At 39.5% G+C, this 11,654-nt stretch overlaps 1 protein-coding gene across 1 annotated transcript in view; it reads right to left on the reverse strand.

Annotated features, from left to right (window-relative positions):
* Positions 1–10,100, reverse strand: part of LOC149166833 (nucleobase-ascorbate transporter 12-like) — a 37,403-nt gene extending 27,303 nt beyond the window's left edge. The window contains exons 1-4 of the mRNA XM_089432769.1: positions 8,210–10,100; positions 7,752–7,849; positions 7,435–7,605; positions 7,127–7,227 (exon numbers count right to left, since the gene is read on the reverse strand). Coding sequence (XP_089288895.1) covers positions 7,127–7,227; positions 7,435–7,605; positions 7,752–7,849; positions 8,210–8,906 — 1,067 coding nt within the window. The 5' untranslated portion in view covers positions 8,907–10,100. The remainder of the gene's footprint in view (positions 1–7,126; positions 7,228–7,434; positions 7,606–7,751; positions 7,850–8,209) is intronic.
* Positions 10,101–11,654: the final 1,554 nt, after the last annotated feature.

Genomic DNA, 11,654 nt, shown 5'->3' on the forward strand with positions numbered 1-11,654 from the left:
CATATTTAATTGGTGTAGGCTGCTTCAGGAATTTACTTCAATATTTCATGAAGAAATATGAAATAAGCTTGTAATGTAATTTATAATCTAGGAGAAGTAGATTCAATTGGTTGCAGTAGGATTCCTAAGATTGTTAGATTCTAGGAATTTTCACACAAATTGCATATCCAAGTCACTTGCCTGCGGACCTCGCCTCCAAATATCTCAGATCTGAAGCTGACTTTTTACCATGAGCACTTCTTGGAGTTGTGGGATGGCATCATCATCCCTATCCCATATACACACAGACATTAGATACTTTCACTTAGAAAATCCCTCTAGGCCAGCTCGAGGTTAGCTCTCACAAACTCTAGGTGGAGACTAATTACCATATTCCCATATTAGATGGAATTTGTTAAATGTGCCACCGACTAGAGCTAGAGATAGAAATGCACCTCTTAAGGTGCCCCTTCTACTATGAGATCGAAGGATGCTACCATTACCTCTATAAGGACTCGAGGAGGTCCCTCTCCACTTTCATTCTATATCGTAATCAAAGATACCTAGCCCTATTCATCAAGAAGATATTCAACCACAAATCTAAGTTCTTGCACGCCTCCCCCTACCATGGGACCACTAGGAGAATCACCTCATACTTTCATGTTGCTCTGTCAAATCGAGGTAACAAGGGATAGGAAAAGCTACAAAGCACTTCAAACCAAAGAATGGTGAGACCTTGTGTCTCCCCTCAGCCCCCCGCCACCACCACCAAGAAGTTCAACCAAGATCATCAAGGTCAATTTGGAGGTGATGAACCAATCAAATAACCAAAGCATCCTCATAGTGACAAATGAACATTGTCATAGAGAAAAATGGACCAACTCCATAGCGATCCAAAGCAAGATGACACCCACATGTCAAAGTGCCTCCCAACCTTAGCTAGACAACCAAAGACCTATCTGAAGTTTCTTTCCTTAGTCTTGTTGGAAAATGGATAATGGCAACTAATAATCTTATTTTCCTTTAACCTTGATAATTGCTTGTGAATCTTAATTATCTTCTTTAGTTCTTTAGTTCTTTAGTTAGATCTTTTCATCAAACGATATCAAGAAAAGTAACAACAACAATAGAGGACACAAATATTAGGCTCTCAGCCAAGGCAAAACCCCTCCAAGGGGAAACCCCAAAAACTCTTCTCTTCTTAGAATCTGCTTCAAATGAGATACAAAGACCCAAACCCTAGACCAAGTCCTTCTCCAAGTACCAAGTCAGCCCTTCCTCAAGTCCTTCCTTGATTCTGCACTACCCAGCTTCAATACTACATCTTCACCCTGCCAGCTTCAATACTGCAACTCATCTTGCAACTTCGACCCTGCATTTTCAACCTTGCAACTTCTCTAGAAACATCAATCTAGCCTCTTTTTGAGACATTCATAGAGCAAGACAACTCTCCCAAGGTCAACGAGGTCAATATAGGGTTTTCTTTCTTCCAACTACAATATTTTGCACTTCGTCCTACTGCAACACGAACCTGCAATTTCAGCCTCCTTCTGTAGCACCAAAAACCCCAGAACTTTGCACGTGAGAGAGAGATAGAGCCCAAAACCAAGATATTTTGTCCTTCTTTCTTCTCTTAGACATTCGCTCTCCTTCTTCCAGCTTCCCAGCTACAAATTGAACTCTTTCTTGATAGATCAAACTTGTGGAGTGAGTGTGTGCCAAGTGAGGTTGAACTGCACCTTTATATAGCCTTCCTCAAGGGGTCAAATTCCCTCCTTTAGGCCGACTTGATGTTCCCAAGGCCAACTTGTACTTTGGAGCTTCCAGGACTTTCTAGACTCAAAAAAAATCTTTTTTTTTGCAATATATTTTTGCCTGGAAGGGTCTTATAAACATGATGTTGACTCCTTTGACTCAAGACAATAAATCCTAAGACCTAATCAACCCTAGAAGCATGAAGAACATGCTTTTACCTAGAAGACCATCAATAATGAGCATGAAACCCATGCTTTAGTAATAATAACTTTTCTTTTCTTTTCTTGTTTGTTACATAGGATACATATTGAAATGAGTACAACAATTATGAAGATCGAAACTAGTTACATTTCTCAACACTCCCTCTTAACTAGGGAGGTATTCATAATTGTACAACCAGTACAACATCATATCTCAAACTGAAGAGTTCTCACAAGAAGAGTCGAATTGATAAACCATACTATAAGCATCATTATCATGACCAGCATTGTCCTTAAGGCCTAACTGGACAAGCTCTACTTTAATCAAGAGCATTATGTTGGGAGGCTTTATGTGTGATACCGCACTACCTCTACAAGGTACATACCCCATCCGGATGTCTACAAGGTATGTCCTTTTAGGACTATTCTTATCTTGGATCTCCAATCCCGAGTCCTCAAAGAATATTGGTCCTCTTTGACCACTCTTCTCTTGGATACCTATCACATCCTCAAAGAGTGTTGGTCCCTTTCCTTTCTTGGATGTTATATCCTCAAGGAAACCACAGATGCTTATCCAATCCTCTACCATTCTCTCTTCATCACCTGAAGAGGAGAATGCACATGTGATGTCCAACATCACTCCCTCTCAAACTAAGAGGACATCCCTATTCTCCTTTAGTCTTGAGAATATAATGTTGCTGCTATACAAGGAGACTTCTTTGCTCCCTCTCAAAACCAGAGGACATCTAGACTTCCTCTATATTTGGGAAGTCATCACCACAAGCCTTACAGCGTGTCTTCATAAGAGTATCAGCTACTAGTTCTTCATAGTTGCCCGGATCCCTCTTTCCTTTGTATCATCAAGCTTTCTTTCTTTCAAGGTATCATGGAGCCACCTTTTCTCTTCAATCTTATGACAGGTTCTAGGCCAATCTTCTTGCTCATCACTTTCTTCTTTGATATAAAGGAATTACATTGAGCCTTTCCAAACTTCTTCTTGAAAATGATCTTCCTTTGACCTCCAGATTATCTTCTCGTACTGCTACCTTTTAATCCCAAGATGTCCACATCTTGACTTCACAATTGCCATGTAACAGATATCGAGCTTCCCTCAATATCCTTCATCCATACACTTGAATTTGCCTCAACTGCCATTATATATCCCTACAACATTCTTCCAGGTAGCAAAAAGATATGTTAACCAGAAAACCAATAATAATGAAAATCAGACTTACCTTAGCATGATGAGCTTCTCATCCCCATCAACATCCTCATGGTCGATTTCCACTTGAATCTTCCTTCATGCATTAGAGTGCCCAAGATCAAACTTGATTGCCAAGTTACAACTTCTCTTCCGGAGACTATTCCGGATGTTAATTATTATTGTATATATTCTAGAGAAAGTCTTAATCTTTTATACACCCTTAAGTCAGTCAAATCCTTTTCAAGCATCATATACCCAGATTCCATACACTTCAGCGTATTTTTATGACCAAATTTCCTTTCACAAGATTCTATACACATGAATCCTATCCAAAAATTTTATATCCAGCATGCATTCCTATGCTTTCATCCAATCATCTAGCTATTCGTATACCTCACAAAGAGCCTACATCCTGACCCATTGCACTCCATCACTTTACTAGTATTGACTCCACATTACATAGAATGCATACTAATCTTGTCATAATGCTTTTCCCAAGAACCTTCCATAATGATGGTTCTTCCAGGATCATGATGATCCACCTAAGCAAGATACTACCTCTAACATAGTGTTAGATAATGCTTGGATGATCAATATGCAAAATGGTCCATCTATCCATCTATCTAGAAGCAACTTAATCATTTTAAATTCTAGACGTGCTACTATCATATGCTTCTTTTTATAATGCTATGCAAAACATATTATTCAAAAGGAAAGATTAAACTTCACAGAGAACCTGACAGTTAGTGAACCTTCTTTAATAGTAGAGATCCTTCGCTGCTTCCTTCTTTGCCTTCTTCTTAGGTTCTCCCACGACCTCGGCTACATGAACTTCACTCCTTTCCTTTCTCTTGTTGTTTTGTAGGCTTGGACAGTCCCTCTTATAGTATCCAAATTCATTACACTTGAAGCATTGAACCTTGGACATGTCTTTCTTCTTGAACTTACCAAACTTTCCCTTCTTTAACTTCTTGACTCGAGCTAGAAAGGCTTGAGATTGCTCATTAGATCCAATATCATCCTTGACCTTGATCCTTGATTCTTCCAATATGCACTGCGCCCACAACTCATCAAAGGGAGTTGAATCCTTCTTGGAGTAGATGCTTATTGCAAAGTTGCCCCATTTTGGTGGCAATGCATTTAGTACACAGATGGTAAATCAGAATCAGTAATTGGTTCCCCAAGTCCTTGCAAATGGTCTCTTAGTTGAGAGACTCTCATGAGAAAGGATGCCACATCTTCATCCTTTGATTTCTTCATTCTATACAATTTGTTCCTCAACGACATCTTTTGTCCTGTTGTACTTATTGAGTACAAATTCACTAGCTTGTCATACATGGCCTTGGAAGTCTTCAAATTTGCAACAAATGGAACAAGAGAATCCTTAATTGATTCAACTATGATCCTTTGAGCCCTTACTTCCCCTTTCTTGTATTTTGCTAGTTCTTGTGTCTTATCTTTCTTAGGTTCAGTAATTTCCCCAGTAACATATTCCATTACTTCTTGTTCTGTGAGTATCAAGTCAATTATTTTCTTCCATGCTAGATAGTTTGATGCCCCAACAAGCTTATTGCTCTCCTTGCAGAAAGAACCCATATGACTTGAAGATTTAGGCATGATGTAATAATATGTTACTTACTTGAGATCAAGATTCTCCTTGATGATGTCTTCAACCTTCTTTGATGCCTTCAAGATTCTTGAAGAGTCTTCAACAATGTCTTTGAAAGATGTCTCCTGGGATTCTTCCAACAACAACTTCCAAGATCCTTGATGCCTTCCAAATAGATCTTCTTCCAAAGAGAGAGATCAGCAATCTTCTCGTACTCTTCCTTTCAGATTTTTTCTTTGGATGCGTGCTTGATGTATACTTGATCTCCTTCAATGTAGAAACCCTTCTTCTAGGTCTTCAATGAGTCTTTCTCTTCACACTTGAGAGTTTCCTTTTCCCTTCCCCTTGATAAGCAGTTCCTTCTAGTGTCCTTTCAGTTGCCCTCCTTGTTCACCTCAGCTCTAATACCATGTTGGAAAATGGATAGTGGCAGTTAGTAATCTTATTTTCCTTTAACCTTGATAATTGCTTGTGAATCTTAATTATTTTCTTTAGTTCTTTAGTTAGAACTTTTCATCAAACAATATCAAGAACAGTAACAACAACAATAGAGGGCATAGATATTAGGCTCTCAACCAGGGCAAAAACCCCTCCAAGGGGAAAACCCGAAAACTCTTCTCTTCTTAGAATCTGCTTCAAATGAGATACAAAGACCCAAACCCTAGACTAAGTCCTTCTCCAAGTACCAAGTCAGCCCTTCCTCGAGTCCTTCCTTGATTCTGCACTAGCCAACTTCAATATTGCATCTTCGACTCGCCAGCTTCAATACTACAACTCATCCTGCAACTTCGACCCTACAATGTGAGCCTTGCAGCTTCTCTGGAAACCCTAATCCAGCCTCCTTCTGAGACCTTCCTAGAGCAAGACAGCTTTCCCAAGGTCAACAAGGTCAATATAGGGTTTTCTTTCTTCCAGCTACAAGATTTTGCACTTCATCCTACTACAACTCAAACCTGCAATTTCAGCCTCCTCCTACAGCACCAGAAACCCTAGAACTTTGCACGTGTGAGAGAGATAGAGCCCAAATTTCAAAACCAAGATATTTCGTCCTTCTTTCTTCTCTTAGACCTTCGCTCTCCTTCTTCCAACTTCCCAGTTACATATCGAACTCTTTCTTGATAGATCACACTTGTGGAGTGAGTGTGTGCCAAATGAGGTTGAGTTGCTCCTTTATATAGCCTTCTCAGGGGGTCGAATTCCCTCCTTTAGGCCGACTCGTGCTTTGGAGCTTCCAGGACTTTTTAGACTCAAAAATAATTCTTTTAGTTTACAAATATATATTTGTCTGAAAGGGTCTTATAAACATGATTTTGACTCCTTTGACTCAGGACAATAAATCCTAAGACCTAACAACCCTAGAAGCATGAAAACATGCTTTTACCTAGAATACCATCAATAATGAGCATGAAACCCATGCTTTAATAATAATAACTTTTCTTTTCTTTTCTTGTTTGTTACATAGGATACAATTATGAAGACCGAAACTAGTTACATTTCTCAACAAGTTTGTGGACAGTAGAAGAGCAAGGCTTCCTCATTCCAACATCCCCTCGAGGGTGATACAGTCAGATCCCACAATGGTACCCAAGGGCTCTGATAACAAGCTAGTGCCCCTATCAACCCCTCACCCTTAGTCTTTTGGGGCCCAAAGATCTTGACAACATCCTTAGATCTCCCTCCCTCTCTCTTGATCAGCATCTAGATGACTATTTTTCCAGTATCAAACTCTCACATTGATATGATGATATAGATTCCATCCTCCCCACCCTCAACCAACAATCCAAGGTAAGATAATTTTATTAATGTCCAACAGATGGCCACAAACAAGAATAAAAGAGGACAACCCGTGCAATACATAGTGGAAAGACCAATCTTCACTCAGACACGAAAATCTCTATTAGGAGCAAAGGAGAGACATTTCCATAAGTTCAAGTAGATTTCATAGCTACTTAATATAAAATGTGAGCCATTTGAATCATTGCACAATGTTTCATTTTTCATTATCCGTATTAATATCAGATTCCTAGCACTAGCTGCACTAATCATTTAATATTTTTTTTCATTTCATCAGTCATTAATTTTAATCCCCCAACACATACTGTACTGGACCAGTGTGATTATAATGGTCAATAAGAACATCTGCGATAATTAATATCTTCATTCTTGACCTTCACAATCACCTATTTCTTTTTGAGTAATTAATGGCACAAAGCACATCAACTGAACAATATATTTAAAAGATTGGAGGTGGAAGATAATCACAAATGTTTTCTTCTTTTTCCTTGTTACCGTCGCTTGCTAGTAGAAGCAATAAAAGTTGAGGGAAATAAAATTACAACAATGACATCTGAGTATTGAAAAAAGAGAGTATTGAGTTACCTAAGCAACACTGACATTAGGCCACTGTAGCCTACAATAAGTTGAAACATAGCCGCAACAATCATTGCTCCCTGAAGCTCTCTCATCGTGTCCTTAAATCTCTGCAAAGCAATCGAGAAAGACAGCTTCGAAGATAAACATTAAGATAATATCCAAAGCTTGTGATACTCACAAAATCAACTTCAAAATTGCTGAAAATGTGGGATGTTTACAGTTTAAAACCAAACTTTGCCATCTGCTATCTGGAAGATTAACCTTCTATTCTCCTGCATGATTGAGACATAAAAAGAAAGAACGTGGGGGAATACATTTTTACTCGTAGCAGGCACTTCATTGGAAAATATGATAGTCAAAGCCGGTGCAAGATACACAAAAGAGGCTCCCTGGACCAACGGTAGTCTCGAACCAAACAAGGAGTGCAGAAGGGTTGAGATGCCAGAGACTAGAAGCACAGCTGACACCAGCTTTGCTGTATCTTCCTGTCTAGCAAAAACTTAAGATAAGAACATACAATGTAGGCTGCGAACTAGAGATATCAAACAGTCTGAATAAAAATTCCCAAAAGAACAAAATGCAATTCTTGTCCACAACAACTCAGAGAGTGGATGAAAAGAAAAGTACTCACATTACTTCCATTCATGGCAGGCACAATCACCAACGGGATAAGGATTAAAGATCCTATGATAGACAGATAATGTTGAATCGCATATAATATTAGAAAAACTGTGCACAAACACCATCAGAAATGATCAGATACACCACCTATCCTAGAATAAAAGAGATTGAGTAACACACCATTGTCAAATACACTATATTTCACAATTTCGCAAATCAGCAAATTTCAAAATGCTCAATTTCTCTCGGTGTAAAGGCGTTGCATTTATCTATTTCACGGTTCAGAGAATAGCAGCAATTCAAAATGCTAAATTGCTATATGTGTAAAAGCATTTAATTTAAATCTATTCCACAATTCTGAACAGAAACAAATTGTAGGAGACAGTAGCAATATTCTGATTTTAAATTTCAGGGAAAACAAATCACACAAAATCAGGATTCATACTGAATGAGCACAGGCAGACTTACATAATCCAGGAGTCTCCCTGAGCTCATATTTCAAGTGAGAAGACTTGACTGTCGCTTCATCTGCATCCTGTGACTGTGACACAAGATCCGGTTCAAGCTCCCTTTGGATTCTAACCGGTTCTGGCTTAGCTTGGCCGCTTTTCGGCAACACCACGGTGCTCTTATCAGTATCTAAACCCTTTCTTTCCGATGGGACAACAGAAGGTGAAGGAGTTGAAGCAGGGGGCAATGCATCAGGTGGCTGTTGTGCTGGTGGTCTCTTTATTTTCTCACTCAACCTCACATTAAGGCTATTTCCATTGGTGGCAGCAGCCGAAGTAGTTGGAGCAGGAGGAGGACCGGCCTCGAGATCGAAGGCCCTGGCTTTATTTGCATATCCTGGGGGCTTAGGGAGTGGGGGAGGAGGGCCTGCAGGCTTACCGTAATCTGCATTGCCGATCTCTGCATCAGTGCTATAAGTGGGCAAGCTCTCAGATGAAGCTGTGCTTCTGAAGCCAGTTCTCTTAGCCCAATTGCCCACAAGCTTCGGACTGTGATCCGCATCTGCTCTTTGCGGCTCCATGCCTAATCCCACTCTGGGTGGCCAGGGACCCGGCCTCTTGCCCAGCGAGGGAGATTCAGGATCCTGCTCTTGGGCCTGTGATACTCTTGATGGTGGGGATCCTGGCCTTCCTCCTTCCCTTCCTCCTGCAACCATTTTTTACTTTCTATACTAGCGTCTACTGCTTATAATACTTTTGGGTCTGTCTACAGATGATGGGAAACTCCAGACCAGATCAGAGAACAGGGCCTATGGGAAGGCAGAAAATAACCGAGATAATGCTTTAATGATGAGGACTAGCAGTAACTGGGCAACGAAGACTACTCCTAAAATATAGACAGCCAATGATTTCGCGCAGGTTGGCAGTCATTGATCTGCCTAAATCATTGCAAAAGCTGCATTTAAAACAAAGAAGCGTTCCGTGTGGTGCATTGATGGAGATCATATAACCCAAAACTGAGGATCTCGAGGAAACGGGTACAACAAGCTATGGACTTTGAGCAATGGGCATCGGAATGCCCGATTCAAATCGAGATTTCAAGCATTTGGGCACTAGGGAATCGGCTCAGAACGAGGATAGCCACTCGGAATTTGGCCCCAGTCATGACAAGCTGAGGATTTGAAGTATTTGGTTTGAGTCTATATTTAGTAAAATCGGGGATTTGATGGAAACCCGGACCTTGATTTCTAAACAAACGAAGATTCAAAAGTTGTGGGCAGCGGGGATTCAAGGAGGAGAGAAGTGAAGCAAATGGGCAGAGGAGATTCTGCTCAAATGATGGACCCAATAATCATGTCAACGAAATGAGCATTCACAGCAGAAGAATGTAGTACTGGGCTGGGAGGAGTGATATCAAGCTAGAAAGCTGGTGAGTTACCTACATGAACGCAAAATTCCTCTATCCTGCCCCTACTAAGTTGCTGACAAGGACCTGTTTGGCACAGTCGTCCAAACTTGTCCAGTAGAAACGGTAACAACTCAACAGTGATTTCAGAGGAATGAACCCCACAGCCTTACAGGCGCCTCTGCATCCTGGATAAGTAATCTGCTTTTCTTTATCTTTGCCTTGGATTCTGAAACCGTTGTAGATGCCGACAAGCCCCTTGTACTGGCTACTTGACTTTCTCGCCTCTCCTTCCGATTATTCTAATCGACCTATTTTATTTGCATTTGTTGGAATTTGAATCCCTCAAATCTTGGTCCGAAGGCAGCTTGCAAAACAAATGTGTCGAAATCCAATCCAACGAATCCAGGCCATGCATAATTTAATCGTAGCTGGTGTTTATTCGACCGGCCTACTCACCAGTTCAGCCTATGCATGGTTTATTAGTAACTGTGTGTTTACAGGAAGTTAAAATTCGGTCGATCCAGATTTAGACAACTTTTGAGGATATGGGTAAGATTATGTTTATTTTACATAATTAGTTTTGAATTTTAAATTTTAAAGTGATAATGCCAATTTTTTTGTTAGAATTTTGGTTAATCTTATTTGGTATGGTTGTATTATATTGGGCCACGGGTTTTCATCCGGCATGGTTTGTGGCGGGGCTATTATATTTTCTTGGTAGTAGGGCGATGTGATCCTTCTGAATACAGATTTTATGGTCTTACATGTAATAATCTTTAATTGTTGTAGTTACTCTCTAGCTTTAGATATAATAATTTTTAATTTATCTTTAATTTAAATAAAGTGAATTATTAATTTCAGAGGTGGTAATGGTAATGGTAGGGATTCTCTTCAATTCAGAAGAAAATACAATAACCATATATATATAATTGGAATAAGTCATTTAGAACTTGGTGTATTAATGAAAATTTGAAAAATTTAAAAATCATCATATTTTATATTTGTATATTCGTTTGTGTTTCCTTAGAATGGTGATCTCAAGTCATGTTAACTTCCACTTGAGTGAGTGGACAAAGGATAATCCTCCTCACTCCAATATGGGAGAGTGAGAAGATAAAGGATAATCCTCCTTACTTCAATACGGGAGCTCAGAGAGATCATCTTGTGATACTTATAATATGCAAATATTAAAACAAGACAGCACTTGAAAGCTCTAGCATTATAGTGTGCATTGGTTGTGGGATAATGGAGAGTGCCAACAACAAAATTGGGCATTAAAACAACTTTGTTTCATTGGGATAACATCATTAGTATATATGATCCCTCTCTTTGGGCTATTTGTTAGCACCACTTGGTGTATTAATGAGAAAACTGAAGCAACATCACATGTTATATCCCTTTGTGTTTCCCCTTGGAAACTGAGGCAACATCACGTGTTATATCCCTTTATGTTTCCCGCTAGAAACCAAGGCAACATCACATGTTATATCCCTTTGTGTTCCCTTCTGGAATGGTGATTTCTCGTCACGTTAACTTCCACATGAGTGAGAGTGGACAAAGGTTAATCCTCCTCTCCTCAATGTGGGAGCTCAAAAGACAACTCGTGGTACTTGTAGCATGCAAACATTAAAATAGGACACATCACTTAAAGGATCTAGCATTATAGTGTACATTGGTTATGGGATAATGGAGAATGCAAGCAACAAAATTGGGCATCAAAGCAACTTTATTTCAGTGGGGATAGCATCATTGATATGTATGATCCCTCTCCTTGGGCTATTTGTCAACACCACTTATGTAGGCTAGGATTATATGTCATTTTTCTATTCAATATTTTTCCATCCCTTGATTTCATTTTTGCCTCCAAAAGCTCATACTCTCGGGATTTTAAGTACCTTGGGTGTTATTTATCTTAGCCTTGATCATTTTAATAGGCAATTAAATCAATTAAAAGTTGGATTTCTAGGGAATTCGAGATGGAGTTTGGCCTCTCCAAGTTTTCTCCTTTCACTACATCAATCCCTAAGTTTGTTTTCATGGTTTCTCTTATGCCACT

The sequence above is a fragment of the Pinus tabuliformis genome, chromosome 5_1, assembly GCF_031772625.1.
Source record: "Pinus tabuliformis cultivar Carrire ecotype Pingquan chromosome 5_1, CPIR1, whole genome shotgun sequence".
Lineage (NCBI taxonomy): Eukaryota > Viridiplantae > Streptophyta > Pinopsida > Pinales > Pinaceae > Pinus > Pinus tabuliformis.